The sequence below is a fragment of the Lithobates pipiens genome, unplaced genomic scaffold (assembly GCF_037356315.1).
Source record: "Lithobates pipiens isolate NorthernLeopardFrog02 unplaced genomic scaffold, aLitPip1_a1.2 Scaffold_18, whole genome shotgun sequence".
Taxonomy (NCBI): domain Eukaryota; kingdom Metazoa; phylum Chordata; class Amphibia; order Anura; family Ranidae; genus Lithobates; species Lithobates pipiens.
Window position 1 is genome coordinate 287,765,784 of NW_027507758.1, and position 17,546 is coordinate 287,783,329.

Consider the following 17,546-nt stretch of genomic DNA (forward strand, 5'->3'; position numbering starts at 1 on the left):
CCCTAAGTGTTATAAGTCTGAAAATTCTTTAGTAGCTAATCATAAAAATAGGGCACAACAAGTAAAAATTTAGAAAATTATTTGAATAGACTTTTACAATCAGTACTTGTATTTAGTGTCTTGCAAACCACTATTACTGATGCCAAATTTATTTCTGTAGATACCACCAAAGAGTGTTATACATTGACATAGATATTCATCATGGTGATGGTGTTGAAGAGGCTTTCTATACTACAGATCGGGTCATGACCGTTTCATTCCACAAATATGGGGAATATTTCCCTGGCACCGGTGATCTCCGAGTAAGTTCTTCTTAACATTTTATAAATTAAAATAAGAATATTGTGATTTAACTTTAGTTTGCTATAGTGCAATGAACATTCCTATTATATTGAATTAAGCCTGGTTACATAAGACAATATGTACTTTTTTAATTTCAAACCATAACAGCTCTAACGTGAACTTTTAAAAGAAATTGGAAGTGCAACATGATGGATTGAAGGGGCAAATTCATGCATATTACAGGTTATCGCTTTAGTTTGCTTCGGAAGGCTTCTTAAACTTTAATAAAATCAAATATTCAATGATAAATTGTGTCTGTCACTTTCACATGTGGGTGGAGAAGAGCCCTCCGCCCGGTATGTAAGCTCCAGGTTATGACCCACACAAGGCTAACTCTTCATTCGTAGCAGACTATTATGTCAGCAGGGGAACAAAGGGAAGGTGCACTTTAAAGCTGTTGCCTTCTGTTTTGTATGTTCATATTTTGTGTATCTTTTAAAGGCTTTTCAGAAATGTTTTTCTTGCACTTTTCCAGGATATTGGTGCTGGAAAAGGAAAGTATTATGCTGTCAATTTCCCAATGAGGGATGGAATTGATGATGAATCATACGGACAAATATTTAAGCCAGTAAGTAGCTTTAGATTCTGATTCTTCCTCATTTTAAAAACTGCAGGCAAGATGCAAAATGATATACCATAGGAGATGTGTGTGCTTTTTAGTAACTGGACGCTTTTGGATAAAAATTGTTCCAAAAAGTTTTGGCCTGCAACGGGAAGGAAGCCTGTCTAGGACTTTATACTGCTTCTGTTTCAGTGACCATTTAGTGAAATAACCTGAGTTCAGTGTAGTCTGCTTGTTTCTAATGAGCATATGGGGACATTAAGGGAAAAATAAATGTAGGTGAACCTTCAGCTTGGACTAATGCAGCTCACAGTGAAGGTGCACATTTGTGTGTGTGTGTTTTTTATTTTTATTTTATTATTATTTTATTTATTTTTTATTTTTTTATATTGGCATTTCTCCTTTTTGTTACCTGGCATTTATGCTTGTTTGCTGTATATAATGACTATGATCCCAGCTAATTTACTTTTCCCACACAGATAATTTCAAAAGTAATGGAGATGTACCAGCCCAGTGCAGTGGTTTTACAGTGTGGTGCCGATTCATTGTCTGGAGATCGCCTTGGGTGTTTCAATTTAACAGTAAAGGGTAACTAAGATTTCAATTTGTGACCAAGTAATGATTTCTACAAGGCTTCTGGAATTACTTAGAATGTATTTTCCACATGGTTCATAGATTGTCCAAAATAGACACAGTCAGTATACTTTGCTTCATTTACGTCTTTTGCATACTGCAGTGGGGGGGTGGTGGATCTTCCAGACAACTATCACCTATGTCTATGTCTATCTAAGTTTTTAAATACCCGGAATGTCTCAGTATAGGAGACAAACAAAAAGAGGGACGTATGCAAAGACTACAATAAAAACTGTATTTTAGCTCATCCCTACTGTTTTTTTTTTTTTTTTTTTTTTGTTTTTTTTTGGGACCAGTGACATTTATACAGCGATCAGAGCTTAAAATACCCACTGATTACTATATAAAGGGCACAGGCAGGGAAGGGGTTAACACTAGGGAATGATCAAGGGCTTAACACTGTTCCCTATGTGTTTTTCTAACTGTGGGGGGGGAATGTGGTTGACTAGAGGAGGAGAGAAATCGTTGTTCCTACTTGGTAGGAACACATGATCTGTCCCCTCTCCCCTGACAGACCTGGGATTTGTGTTTACACACACAGATCCTGGTTCTCGCTCTGTCACGACCAATCGCAGGTGCCCAGTGGTCCTCGCGGCCGCCGGGCACGCACAACTGCTTTGGGGACACGCTGTGCATCTGCTACAGTGTCTTAGAGAGCCGACGTACAGCTACAACGGCTTATTCAGCCGTGCCAACCTGCCGCAGTATAAGTGGCGGCTGGTCAGGAAGTGGTTAAACTTTGCAATAAGCACACCCAGTATTCCAACTTATAGTATAGCTGAAGTCCAAAGCTTTTTTTTTTTTTTTTTTTAAGATAGAGTGGAGAGGAATTGGAACACTTGCCAGGTTTTTAGGTTTTTATTGCTGTCTGTACCTCTATTTGTCCATTTTACTGTTCTCATTGAATGTGAAAGTAAAAGAAAATCACAAACTTTGGGATAACGCAAATAGGAACTAAGGGGAAATCCCTCCAATGGGGACACTAGTGCTAGTGAACCTTGTGACAATCTGGAATTCACTTTGGAGGGATTTCCTCTCACTTTTGCTTAGGCTATGTGACAGGAAGTAAAGAAAAAGCTCTCCAATAGGACACAGATGGATAGTAAAAAAAAAAAAACAACCTGATGGGGGTTCTAATCCTCCCTTACTCTATACAAAATGGGGGGGAAATTTTTTTTTGCCTATAGTTCTACTTGAAGGGTTTAAGCTCACAGGCAAGAACAGCGCAGCTAGATTTTATTTAAAATAGTTTTGAATTTCTTATTGAAAGCGGAGAAAACTATTTACAAAGGAATCAAGAGGCATCTTTTATACCTTTTTTTATGAGGCTTCCTTAAGGCGTTTGCTTAATAGCCCTGACATTGCCATCAAAACCTCCCAGTGCTCCTATCCTTAAACTGGTTGTGTATAGACCACACCGAACCGTCATGAACAGGCATGACTGCATGCCACACAGGACTCCTGAATTGTGGAATGAGGGGGTGGGAAATGCCTAGTCTTACACTCTGGGATTGGAGTCGGGGATATTTTGGGGCCTCTGGCATTTTAGTCTACTTGCTTTGCAGTTGGCTTAGCATTTTTTCTGCCTGCAACAGGTTTACTTTAACATGAAATAACAATCTTTTAATATTGCTGCTTTTAATAGTTCTCTGCTGCATAGTTTATAAAGGAAAATGTATAATTAGACATGGATGAATTTCAACATTTTCAAAAGCATTTTAAAAGCAAATGTGTTTGATATGTATTTTACTTTTTAAGTTTTTACAGTCAGCTCATGTTAATTACTCCACTGAGTGCCATAGGTAGACTCCTTTATTCTTGAAATGACTTGTATAACTCCACTAACGCATTCTACTTTCTGCAGGTCATGCTAAGTGTGTTGAAGTTGTAAAGACTTTTAACTTGCCTCTACTCATGCTCGGTGGAGGTGGATATACTATTCGTAATGTCGCTCGCTGCTGGACATATGAGACTGCTGTTGCACTGGATTGTGAAATTCCAAATGGTAGGTTTAGTTAATATGTAATTGGCTTTTATATAAGCATCAAGTTTTAAAAGGTTGTTTTTTTTTTTTTTTTTTTGTTTTTTTTTATGGCCAATTTTCTTTTTATTGTTGTGGTTTTTATTTTATTTTTTTTGTTATATTTAGAAGATCTGAGTAATGGTTAAATAGGTTACAGAGACCATGGAGGTCTAGAGAAGGGGAATAAAAAAGAAGGGGAGGGAATCGCAATGGTTTTAGCCTTCATTCACACTGAACACGGCTTTGAAATTGATCGATTTCAAAGTTGCATTTCAGTCCGACATTGGGGGCAACTTGAAAGACATCTGTGCAGGTTCATACACAAATGTCTATTGAAATCGCCTCTGAGTTCACCAAAAGTAGTGCAGAAACTACTTTTGGAAGTCGGTGCAGCGCCCCATAGTCAGCTTCGCACCGATTGAGGTGCTCCTATTGCCGGCAATAGGCTCTGGTTTGACATGCAATTTGACCTGCCAAATCGTGCCGTTGTGAACGAGGGCTTAGGGCCAGTTCACACCGCATGCAGTCCTGTGTGTTTTTGTTTTGTTTTTTTTTGCATCAAAAACACATGGAAAGTAGGTTTTATATGGTTTCCAATGGCATAGTTCACACCAGTGCAAGTTGGTTCCAGGGCTTTCCAGGGTCAGAAGAAAAAAAAAATAGAGCATACTGAATTTTTCCTGTACTGGAGTGTACTGGAACATGGTAAAACACATAAAAAATGCTTTGGAATGTACCAAATAAGCACAGAATCCAGTACAGCAGGGGAAAAAAACAAGAAAAAAAAGCATCTGAAATGCATCCAGAAACTCATCTGGAACGCGGCAAAAACGTGTTAAAAACTTGCATGCGGAAACGCATCCAGAATGGACCTGGAGTGCATTTTTGTGGCGTAAACCAGCCATCAAGGTATTTCTTTTCACAAATATTGTTTTGGAAGAGAGTTTGGCATCACTTTTTTTTATTGTAGAGGTTCAGGAAAACACACATTATGATGAGATATCCCCAGATTATTAAACTATAAAAAAGTTTAAAGCTGAAATTTGGAAAAAAATTAAAAATATTAGCAGAGGGGTAAGTAATATGGTATCGTCATACTTGGCATGCATGGTAATATAGATAACCAAGGTCACTACTGTACTTGTTTGGAATCCTGCTGCCATATTTATAGCAGCCTTGCGGGAGTGCCAATGTTTATGCATGCACTTTGCATATATGGGGATACGGACATGTTCTACTGTGCGTTTGTGGGGATGTGTTCTCACTGCCATATTTGTAGCAGCAATGTGTGCATGTGTAGGAGTCTCTTAAATATCTCCCTGCATGTCTAAGCTTATCCTAATGAGCTATGTAGCCCAGATAGTTTTCAGCCTGTAGCGGGTGGGCCTGCTGGATCCCTCTCACAGCTCTGCACAGGCTATGTCCAGCATAGTGATACTGTCACAGCTACTTTTACAAGGCAATATGTGTGTTTGCAAAGGCACTACACGTTCGCAAAGTGACTATTGAGGAATATAGGAATATTTTTTTTGTGTCCAGAGATCACCCTTAAGTATTTTGTTGGGTATGTTTTTGATCTTTTTACAACTCTTGTCTTCTGTGTTTGTACCTCTGTTTCTGGTGTCTGGCAGAGTGTTGCAGTTCAGCAAGCGGTCAAGCAGTTTATGGGCAATTTGTTTTAAGATGTGTTTTTTTTGTTAACCTGCAGTCACATTTAAGCCGCCACCTACACTGTTAGTTTTTTTTTTGTTTTGTTTTTTTCAGTCAGCCTACTGACCGAACGTAAGAAAAAAAAAAAAAAAAACCAAAGATTCCGCCATCCACACGAATGAGGGGGATGGAGGAATTGCTCCTGTTGGGACAGACATTGTATTCTGACAGTGGCACATGGGTGTATTTCCCTGAAGCAAATCCACAAGTAAATGCTCTTCATCCCACCTGCAGCAAATGTACATGCAGGTATGCTGGGGCAATGCAGTGGGCATGTGTCCACATAGCAGGAGTTTCCTTCCTTCCCCAGTGCCCTCTTATTTTGTGATACTTTTACTTACTGCTGCCATGCCACCTGCAGGTTAAGCCTGGGTTCCAAATCGAATATCACAGGACACGGGAAAACTTTTGATATTCTTGACAACTTTGGTTATGCTGCCACAGTTGGATGAACACTGGCTAATAAAAAGGCAAGAATCTCCAACCAGGCATAACCCCTCCCAGATCAGCCAACCCCCATTTGTTAGCTAGTGACCTTAGATGATGGATGTATCTCCAAAGATTTTTCTTCTAAACACATAGTTATGATTTCCTAGCCTGTTCCTCCATCCACACCACTGATGGGATAGAGGAGAGCTTCGCCCTGATCGGTCACTATGGTCGAATGGCTAAGAGGGGTCTGTACCTCAACCACACATACGACAACCTGTAATGTCTTTTGGTCAGCCCCGGATCCTGCAAGCAGAGATCTCAGGTGTACAGTACATCTGGTGACTTCACTGGCAGGGTGCTGTACAGGTCAAGGACAGTGAACTCCCTGAAGGAAGGCCCTGCTGTGCACTCCCCTTAATGGGTTAAGATTGGACCTGCTGGCCCTGTACCTATGGACTGGTGCGTTCTTCTGTTCTTGTGGAGAATTTGGATGTCCCCCTGTTGGTGTTCCCTGTCTTTCTGGGGCATTTGGGCAGTTTTTTCCATGGGAATAACATATGACGGTGATGGAGCTCCACAATGGCGCATGTGTGAGAGGATGTGATCATACATGCATGGTTCACCGTTCTTATCCATTCCTTGGCGCAGTACATATGTTCCTGAGCTCCTTGTCCTGCAGTGGTGCACCACACTAGAATCCACATGTCCTGAGGGACACCTGATTTAGTGCTCTTCTGCCCTAAACAGCTGCTGTTGGTACCCCTACAAGGGGTGACTTTCTACATAAGTGTTCTGGCATAGGCTGACACTCCTCTCAGCTGGGTGGCCATTATCCTCTGGAGTTAACAGACCTTTATAACCCTCTGCAAGCCATAACTTCACGTTGGGGGCAACAATGGAATAGGCCCCCAAATTCCCTGTATCCACACAGGGAGGACCCCCCCCCTGCAAAGTTCACCCTGCAAAGGCTCCCCAAATAGTTGGACTGGCTCTGAATCCCTGCCCTTTTTCTGGTATTGTCAGCATTTTAGCGCCGCAAACCTTCCCATCATTTGTGTCAAGAGTGGAATTTACTGCAGCCATATGGGGACTGCACAATAAGCTCTGGGGGATTTTTGCAGCTTTGAGGTAGGATGTGGCATCAGGGGAAATTCCTCATGATGATGAGGAGGAGGAAGAGAATAAAGCTGCTAAGGATCGGAAATCCTCTGTGAACAAGTCTTTCCAAGAGGTATCACGGTGTTCAGGGCTGTCTCAGGCACAGAAGATCACGGTGGGCTTCCCAGCAGATGCATGCACTAAAAGGCAAAATGTGTGGTTTTTTTTTTTGTTTTTTTGTTTTCTTCCTCATTTTGGATAGAGCAAGGAAGCATTTAACCCCTGTCAGTTTTTTTTTTTTTTTGCCATCTGTGTCCCATTGGGGACATTTACCTTAATTTCATGTTCAATAGTCAAATCAGGAAGTGATGAGAAATTACTCCAAACTGGGGTAATACCTGGTATTCACCAGAACTGGTGTCCCCATTGAAAGATTTCCCCTCTATTCTCAGGAAAATTGTAAAATTTTGTGGGATTTTCTTTCACTTTTGATGAAAACGTGAACATAACCAATAGAGGGGTGAATCTCCCTAATAGTGACACCCTTGCCAGAAGTGATATATGCTTACTATGCTCACATGGAAAAGTTGACTTCACTACAAAAGCATTTTGCTCACCAGTACCCCATAGAGAAAAAAATCTGTGCAAGAAATGGGGTTCTCCTGCTGTTGACCTGGTGATTTCCCACTTAAATGAGACCCAGGCTGTCCCAGTGAATGCTTTCACAGTCTTTAAAACCAACATACATGCTCACCTCTGCTGCAGCATCGATGTGATTACAGCAGCTGTTCCATGTCTGCTCTAAGACCTAGAACTGAGCATTCACTTGACTGCTGGTCGCTTGGCTCTGGGTCTGCTTGGAGCATCAGTGCTCTCCACTGTGCTTTTTCAGTCCTCACTGGAGTGTCTATCTGGGGAGGGGACGGACACAGCTGGCTCTGGCTTTAAGCCGTGCACTAAAAGGCGGGGCCAGCTGCCAATTAGGCAGCTGGCTGTGTCCCTAAAATGTTGTTGAGCCTTTAGCTGCTTTGCCACTTCAGCTGACAGCAGGCAGTAGCCTGCTATTAGTTGATGCTGGGTTATAGGAGAGCAAAAGCAAGTGCACTCCTCACTCCTGTGACCCACGAGAAGTATGGTCAGAACTTTTCTTTTAGAGATGCCAAGGATAAGATGCTCCATTAAGGTTTCCTCCTTTCTGATCTTCAACAATTCAGCAACAAACCTAACTTAAGGCTTGTGATCCAAAGCAGAGATTCCCAGGCATTTGTTGTGCTTGCCCTGGTGACTCCCTGGGATCAATTTTCCCTGATCTAAGACTTCCCTCCAGCTTCTTCCTTGTCTGTTGCAGAGAATAAAGGTGGGGGGCATTCCCATAACTTGATTGCACTGGCTTGGCCAAGAAGAACTTGGTATGCCGACATAGCAAATCTCTTGGCAGGTGAGCAGTAGGCTCTACCAGATAAGCCAGATTTGCTGTTGCAGGATCCAATCTTCCATCTTGCTATACAGTCGCTGGCTGCCTACGGTATGTTTCATGTCCAAATCCTGAGAGATAGGGGTGTTTTTTTGATCCTACCCTTCTCAAAGCTAGTAATTCAACATCGAGGGGGGTAGGTTGTACCATTGTACATGGAAAGCTTGCCTTAATCCTAAGGAGAAGATGCTTCTCTGGTTTTGAATATTGTTCATAAGGTCCAAGATGTGTTTTTTGTCTATTTATAGGTTGGTTCATCAACTCATTTCTTAGGCCTGTGGTATCAAGGGCAAGGTTCCTTACTGGATAAAGGCCAATCAGGAGTGTAGCACTTCCTGGGCTATTCAGCAGCAAGTTTTTCCATGTCTTCTATATGTGTGTGTTTACCAGATAGATGTTCATGCCTCTGCTGATAGCAGTTTTGGCCATAAAGGTCTTACAGGAGACTTTGTCAGGGTATTCCACCTGTTCTGTTTTGGGTATTCGGGCATGTTTGGCCTTCTCGCTTTGTTGCCCACACCTCATGCACAGTGCTTTAGGACATCCCAAGTAGTCAGGAATATCATGTCCTCTGCTTCCTGCGATGTACAATTTACTAAACGAGGATTTGTGGTTTACTCGTAAAATCCTTTTCTTGTGATGGAAGCACATCACAGGACACAAAAACCTTCCTCTCTTTTGTGTGTGTTCCTCATTGCTTCCTATAAAACTGGGGCTTAGCTGAGTTTGAAGAAGTTATGCCTGGGTGAGGATTCTCCTCTGTTTTTGGCCAGTGTCCATTCACCTAAAGGTCACAGCAACCCAAATAGTCATGAAGCATGAAATCCTTTGTGTCTTGTGATGTATTACAAGAAAAGGATTTTACAGGTAAACCAAAAATTCTAATTTCTGGTCTAGTTAATCAGAGTGATGTTGTAAGTCTTTCGGACTATTCAGATTCATGATGGTGCTCCTACAGTTATGTTTTTCATTCATGCAGCACAAAGAATATAACATAGTGAACAAAAAGTGCTTCTCAAAATACTACTTGATGTCAGAAAAATGCCATGTTTACACTTTACAAATTTTCTTCATTCTTAATTACCTGTTTGTGATGTGTTAATTTTGCATGTAATTTATTTTCTCAGAACTGCCATACAATGATTACTTTGAATATTTTGGGCCAGATTTCAAGCTTCATATTAGCCCTTCCAATATGACCAATCAAAATACACCGGAGTACATGGAGAAAATAAAGTAAGAAGAGTCAATGCTCACTATTTTATATATTACCTTTTCACTTAATGTTTGCTTTTAAGCTTCTTAATGCGCGATACTATTAGACAAAAGGAAGCCTTACTTTACTTGTATTCTTTCCAAGTGGTACTATGTCTTTCTAGTTGAAAACTGTAAGCCCTTGTACACACGATCTGAGATTCCGACGGAATGTGTCCGATCGGAGCGTTTTGTCGGATATTCCGACTCTGTGTGGACTGCATCGGACTTTTCCAACTTGCCGGAAATATTTTCCAACAAAATGCTCCGATCGGACATACTCCGATCATGTGTAGAGAATTCCGATCAGACAAAGTGCCACGCATGCTCAGATCAACTTCCTACATCAAAGCTATTGGCTACCAACCTGAACGTAGTCCCATCGTAACGAAATTACGTCATCACGTTCTGAAAGATCAGATTTTCCGACAACTTTGTCCGACCGTGTGTATGCAACAGTTTCGGACAAGATCCATCGGATTTGGTTGTCGGAATCTCCGACCGTGTGTACAAGGGCTAAGACAGCTTCCGTTATTATTTAAAACCTAACCCCATCAAAAACAATATATTAAATGGAGTAGATAAGGGTACGGTTTTTACTACTCTTTGTCAATGTTTAGATTTATTATTGTTATTATTATTTATTTATTTATTTTTTTTACCCTACATTTCTTGTCTATCCATCACTGGAACAGGAGATCTAGAAAATTTAACAGGCAGCTACATGGAAAGTGAGGAAAATTCTGCCCAATGAGTAAATAGAATGCAAAAAAAACCTGTCTGTCTTTCTCCACTCTACTAAAAGCAAAAAAATCTGGTTTGGCTGCATTTGGATTTTTAAAAGGTTGAAATGTATAGGCCTTCTGAAAATGTAGGGGTTGGGATGCTAAGACTTGTTATAAACACAGAAGACAGCATTTGGGCTGTGATTGGTCTTGTCATGTTTTGATAAAAAAAAATAAAAAATTATTGCCGATAGACAAGAATACAATACGTGCATTAGTCATATCCGTATTTACAACATCTCAAAGTCTAATTTTTTGTAATATAGGTTGACATGCATTGTGTGTGTGTGTATATATATATATATATATATATATACATATATATATATATACATATATATACAATCAATGAGATACATGTCGAGGATAGCGGCATAATAAACAAGAGACATAAAACATAACATCAAATACATGCATTTTCCTTTCCTCTTCTCCTGCCCCTGGGGCCATCTACGAAAAAGTTAGAAGGTGGGTGAACCAGAAAGTCCACGTAAGTTTTTATAAGTGGGCTTGTTAGGTTAACCCTTTCCTCAATGCACATATGTATCAAATGGTTGATGCTCTAAACTCAGGCAGCCATCTATGGTATTTCCCATAGGGCTTACAATAACAGCAGTCTATCTCTAACCAGCTGCGCTGGAGCCACGGAAGTATTATCCAACCAGTTCTGCTAAATAAGATCAAACTTCCTAGCCACATTGCGGTGACGATAAGCTAGTTGCTCTCTGAGGAGGGTGGCGTTGACATTCTGTATCCATTGGGCTTTGGTAGGTGCTGCGTGAGACATCCATAATCTTGCAACCATCTTCCTGGCTAAATACAACAATCTTGAAACCATAAAATATCCCTAGGGTACATCTCCTCATCTATTGCCCCAACAGGCATACCAGCAGTAATTGCTTGAAAGCTTACCACCAGAATACAGTTGGTGGAGGAACCATATGCCTTGCCTTTTCCTTAGGGAGAACACCTGTAGTTTATTTAATTCCACAAAGTTAGGGCTATGCCACAATGGAGTAAATGCCATTGGGCCGATGGGGATACCACTCTTAGTTGTTTTCCACACTTTCCTGGAGTGGGGGATGCCCGGGAGGTCCAATTCCAAATGTGATATAGCCATGAACTCAGGACTAGTCCACGATACTAGCTGAACAGCCAGGTACATGTTGTCCTCTGTCCCCCAGCCCGCAAGCTGTTGCAGCTGGGAAGCCAGAAAATACATTTTTGAATGAGAGATCCCCAGGCCCCACCCCCACCATCCCGGCCAAAATGTAAAGTAATCAGACAGGCCTGTTCTCGTTTCCAAAAATCGAGAAATCTCAAAAGTGGGTGTCAATATGCTTAAACCACTTGTTCGAAAGCCACAAGGGCTAATTGTGAATGATATATAGGAGCTGCAGACCCATACAGGATGTGTGTTACTGGCCAGATCACCTGGTAAAAACCAGAGGGGATAAAGCCTAAAAAAAAACAAATGCAGCCGTAACGGCTGATTGGTAAGCTGCAATATATTACAGTTTTGGTTCAATACCGTAGCACCTTTTAATATCTGACTAGTTTCATTATTGGCAAATGTCACCTGTGGGTGAGGTTAACTAACTTTGCTTCTCGCTATGAAGATCCACAGCCTGTGTACCTTAATGTATCATCATCAAACTGGGAGTTCAAGTGCTTGTAAAGTCATATATATTTTATTTTTATTTATTTTTTTACGCTAAAAATAACAAACCTGTTATACTTACCTGCCCTGTGCAGTGGATTTGCACAGAGCAGCCCAGATCCTCCTCTTCTCGGATCCGTCTTCTGTGTTCCTGGCCCCTCCCTCCTGTTGAGTGTGCCCACAGTAAGCAGCTTGCTATGGGGGAAGCCGAGCAACAGCTCCCTGTGTCTATTCAGACACGGAGCCACGGCCCAGCCCCGCCCTTTCTTTCCTCATTGGCTGACTGAATTTGATGGACAGCAGCAGGAGCCAATTGCACCGCGCTGGTGTCTCAGCCAGTGAGGAGGGGAGCCCCAGGCAGTCAAGTCACTCCTACAACATCGCTGGATCGAGATGGGGCTCGGGTAAGTATTGGGGAGGGGCGAGCTGTTGCACACAGAAGACTATTCTATGCATTAAGATTTAAAAAAAAAAAAAAACTTCCTTTCCAATCTCTTCCCTAACAGGAGCATTAGGTGTTTGGGGATCCTCCTAAAAGATTGAATTCCTCTCTCCTATTTATTTTTATTTTTTTATCTCTACCTGTTCAAACCCTTTTTACTATGGAATTAGTTTGTAAGCGGTTGAAGGCATCGGTCTCTCTATAAATGAATTGCTCTTATGTGAATGTTAGCCTTTCTATGTCATTGGGGTGGATTCTTCTCCACATATCCAGAATGCTTCGCTTCTTGGAGAACCCACCATCTCTGGGGCTATTGTCAGACTCTTCATAACAGGTGGTTCCCTTCCACACAAGGGATCATGCTTTGGCGCAGGTCTTTTGGTTCAGCCCTGCCTTCATCACTGGGATGGAGTGGGAGTTCTTCCTACAACAGTGGAGATAGCCTGGTCCTTGCACTGGACAGTGCCAATTGTCTTAACCTTGATCACTTTGATTTCCAGACAGTGCATAGGCAACTGATAGCCTCTGGACAGGTAGGAAGGTCCAGATCTAGATGTGCCTCAGATCTTGCCTTCCAGATGGAGATTGTTGCTGGAGGGCCCTTTGCCTTACTGGATTGTTAGCAGGAGGAACTCGCCAGTTAGTTGCTGCAGGTATCTTATGAATGGAACAGAGCATGTCTTGATGATGGCAGACTTGCCCACTTGTGGATTGATCCTCTTTGGTGGAAAAGCAACCTCTTGAAGGGGATTCTTTGACTGCTTTCCCTTGTTCTGGCCTTTAAAAATTCGTTTAGTACAGCAAAGTTCCATGTGCCTTATTCCACGGCAGCTGACGCTTTACTGCATCTGTGGGATTAGGAGATTTCTTTCAGATTTATCAAATTCCATTGATATCTGAATTCCTATGTGTCTTAATTGAGGAGAAAGAGAGAAAATGTTTGAGGATTTTTTTATACTCTCAGTGAAATCCCTCACTCTTGGAGTCCTTTGAGGAACCCAGGTCCTGCCTCATGATCATGCTGTTGGTACTGCTTACTACAGGCTGGGGCATGCTGGGTAAAGGGTGGGTTTTCCTGGGGGATGACCTGCAATTGTTTGCCAGTGTCCAATATTGTGCCAGTAAAATGCAATTGAGGAAAAGGATTTTATGATGAGCATAAACATTTATTTTTTAGTGCTTTTTTTTTTTTTTTTATCTATTTAGAAAAGGGGTGAGATATTTTAGGCCTTTTTTTCCCCTACATATTTGTCCTTGTTTTTCAGTAGAGCTTGTTATTAACTGCCTCCCACCTGCGCTATAGCCGAAAGAGTGCTACAGCATAGGCTCACATTGCTGGGAGGGTGCTTATGGATTTCCTTCCATGATCGAGCTTCCTGCATACCCGCTGCTGTGTGTATCGGCACAGATCTGTGATCTCTGTGTCCTTTTGGACACAGCTGATCAGGGCAAAGAACAAAGCACATCAGCTCTTCACCATGTGACCAGCTGTGTCCAGCCACAGCTGATCAGTGTTAACAGTATTTTCAGGTTATCGGCAGTCCTCTCCTCATGCTGACAGTGCGTGAGGAAAGACGATAACCAGCAAATCCACACAAGGGACATCTACACTGATGATTAGGGCACTGATTATCAGTGCTGCCAATCTGTGCCAATCAGCGATACCTATCAGTGCAGCCTCATCAATGCAAATCAGTAAAGGAGAAAAAAATGTATTTAGAAAATTTTGTAACAAACTAAGAAAAAAAGTTTTATTTCGTAATTTTCAGTCCTTCTTCTTTTTTTTTTTTTTTTTTTTTTTTTATTTCTTTAGCAAAAAAATAAAAACACACTGATTACATACCATTAAAAGAAAGCTCTTTCTTTCTCAAAATGTTAATTTGGGTAGTGTTGCATGGCTGTGTTGAAATCTAAAAATTGGCCTTGGCAGGAAGGGGCTGAGAGTGCCCAGTAGGCAAGTGGTTAAAAAAATACCGAAATAAATTGAAGATCCTGTTTCAATGGCATAATTTGCTCTGTTTAATGAACATTATTTTGTGGCATTACACATTTTAAAATTGCTCTTTTTCAATTTTTTTATATTTTTCACTTTAGGCAGCGCTTATTTGAGAATTTGCGTATGCTTCCCCATGCACCTGGAGTACAAATGCAGGCTATACCAGAAGATGCCATTCAGGAGGACAGTGGAGATGAAGAAGCCGAGGACCCAGATAAGCGCATTTCTAGTGAGTAGTACTGCTAATTATAATAGAGTGACTGTATTTATATATTTGAGTTTTCAGTTGTTTAAAGAGGAACTTCGAAACAAAACATTGAGTAATGGCACAGCTAGATATTTAAGAATACTTTGTCATACATTGTTGTTGGTGGTGTTTTTTTTCCCCCAATTTTAAACTAAACAGTCCTAATAAATTCTTAACTTGCTATCCTGTAAAGTGAACCTGATCTAGTCCTAAAATGTTTGTCATGTAACAGCGGCTCCTAAATACAGGCATCCTGTGGTGCTCCTCAAATACATGTATCTTAGAGCTGATGTCATGTCTTTTGCCTCCTTTTATTTAACTTTCGAATGCTAGAGTGAGCCTGCTGAGGTGCCCCCATTGCAAGCTGCTTGCTCTGGGGGCACTTGGCAGAAGGGAGGGGCCAGGAGCGCTAGAGGGGGACCTGAGAAGAGAAGCATCATGGGAGCTTTGTGCAAAATCAGGTAAGTATAACATGTTTGTTATTTAGAAAAACAACTTTAATATCACTTTAAGTATAGTATAGGCTAAAACAGCAATTCTGTATAAAGAGTCATTTTAAAGTTGACTAGGATCCTATAATGATCCTGCCTCAGTGTTCCAAAGAGTTCTACACAAGGGCTAAGTATACTTTATAATTAGCCCTTGCATAGAACTTTTTGGAACACTGCATTTAGCCTGTAATATTACCTAATAATCATTATATATGCAGCATTGTGGCATCAGTATGTTACTGTAATTATTCAGCGGCCAAGGATTTTTTATGTGCTTTAGCTATTAAATGTGTTTTTAAACAAAATATAATTTGATTGCCTTATTTTGATGTGTCATATAAGCTTTGTTATTTAGTGAGGTAGTAGTCAGTCTGGTGTTTTTATTTATAGTGTACACACAGGTGTTTGCAGAGACCTCAAAGTTTCTGCACGTGAACACTGTTTTAAAAAACATCCTAAAGTGTAGTTCTACTTTTGCAGTCAAATTTGGGAAAGCCGAACTCATGTGGTGCGAACTAGTCTTTGCCAATAGCACCTGATTCTCTACAGCCAAAACACACTAAGTGACCAAGGAAATCCACACACAAATTGAAAGTGCACTGCATGAGGATTGGCCTTGTGTATCCTCCCTAACTGTGTAGGGAACATCGCCGTCAGAGGAATCAAGACTCCCCATCAGCCAGTCAGGTTGTAGATCGGTAATGCCACAACAGTGGCCTGCATAAACCACCCAGGACAATGGAAGTCCAGCTGATCTAAGAGAAACAAAATGAATCCTCTCCTGGGCAGAAAGTCACATTCCAAATCTCTCTATCATCCACTTCCTTGGCAGGCAAGCTTTCTAATCAGAGGAGTCTTTCTGCACCTAGAGATCTTTCGGAATCTGTCAAAAGCGGGGGAAACCAGAGTGGACATTCAGATTTACCAGGTTCAACATCAAACAGATTTGTAGCCTGGGCCAGACATCCTCCAATATTCACAGTGGATGCTTTGATGATTCCTTTGTCTCCATGCAGGCTGATATGTTTGCTCTCTGATAGCAATTCTCCCTCAATTGCTGTGCAAGTTGGAGGTAGAAAGGGTTCTGGTGATCCTTATCACACCAAATTGACCTACTGGCCTCCCTATTCTACCCTGTCTCTAAGTCAGCACTGGCTTTTAATTGCATAGTTGCCAAAACCCTGGTCCTGAAGGATAGAGGTCATCTCTAACTTGGTTACCCTCCCCCCCCTTATTCAGAGTGACAACATCTACCTCCTGCAAGATCTACCACCATCACACATGGAAGGATTAGTTTGCCTTGTGCGAGGGCAGACAACTGAGTCCTAGGGAATACTCTATTGTTTGTATTTTGACTTGGTCTTAGCTAGTGTCTGGCTCTTGAGTCCCTTTGATCTGATTAGACATATCCCTTTGGGAGACCTCACATGTAATCTTGGTGTTGCTGAGCTGGCAGCCCTTTCCTGTAAAGAGACCTTTGTTGTCTTGCATCGGGACAAGGTGGTCTTGAGAATAAGAACCTCTTATTCTTGAGAATAAGAACCTCTTATTCTTGAGAATAAGAACCTCTTTTCTACCCAGGGTTTTATTGTCCTCGGTTGCATACCCTGCCCCAAAACATACCAAGGAAGTATCTCAACACTATTTGGATGTAATAGCTGTCGGGGTCTACCTGGCAGTGACAACTTTTGTTCCGGACTGAGTCTTTGTCCTACCTACAGGCTCCTGCCCCTCAATCCACCATTGGCAGGTGGATTAACTTATTTCTAGGGCCCATACCTTTAAGGGAAGCGTTCCATCAGAGCTTATTCCACCAGGTCTGTTGGTGTCCCTCAGATTTGCAAGGCCACACTCGGTCCTCTGCTCATATTCTTCAGGTTTACTAGGTGGATGTTCATGGATCGGATGATTCGAGCTTGGCCACAAGGAGCTTCAAGCTGTCATCTGAGTGTTTTTATATAGGTTATTGAACCATTGTCTTATGTGGGCCTGCTGGCAGCTTTGATTTCTGTGTTGTTGCCCACCCCTCTGTTTGTTTATTGCTTTGAGACATCTGATGTCTATGAATACAAGCCATACACCCTGTACTGTATGATTAGGCTAACAGGAATTTTGATTGCCTGTAAACTCCATATATTGTAGTACAGTGTATATAGCGCCCCCCCCATCTGTCTTCTATGGTCGCTGCTTTATTATATACATAAATATACAAAAGGCATAGATGCAATGCTTGCATAAAAACTGGATTCTGTGAGCGTGGACTAGTGGCACTGTCAAGTTTTTGTTGGTCAGTGTCCAATCACCTGAAGGTTGATTGCATATAATCCATGGTCAGTGAATACAAGTCCTGTACTGTTTGCCAGTATTTTTCTAAAGTTTTCAGAAGAGTAGAAGTCA

At 41.4% G+C, this 17,546-nt stretch overlaps 1 protein-coding gene across 1 annotated transcript in view; it reads left to right on the plus strand.

Annotated features, from left to right (window-relative positions):
• Positions 1–17,546, plus strand: part of HDAC2 (histone deacetylase 2) — a 69,694-nt gene that overhangs the window by 42,052 nt on the left and 10,096 nt on the right. Inside the window, exons 6-11 of the mRNA XM_077487089.1 lie at positions 161–302; positions 818–910; positions 1,384–1,492; positions 3,402–3,542; positions 9,402–9,510; positions 14,510–14,640. Of these exons, the coding sequence (XP_077343215.1) occupies positions 161–302; positions 818–910; positions 1,384–1,492; positions 3,402–3,542; positions 9,402–9,510; positions 14,510–14,640 (725 nt within the window). The remainder of the gene's footprint in view (positions 1–160; positions 303–817; positions 911–1,383; positions 1,493–3,401; positions 3,543–9,401; positions 9,511–14,509; positions 14,641–17,546) is intronic.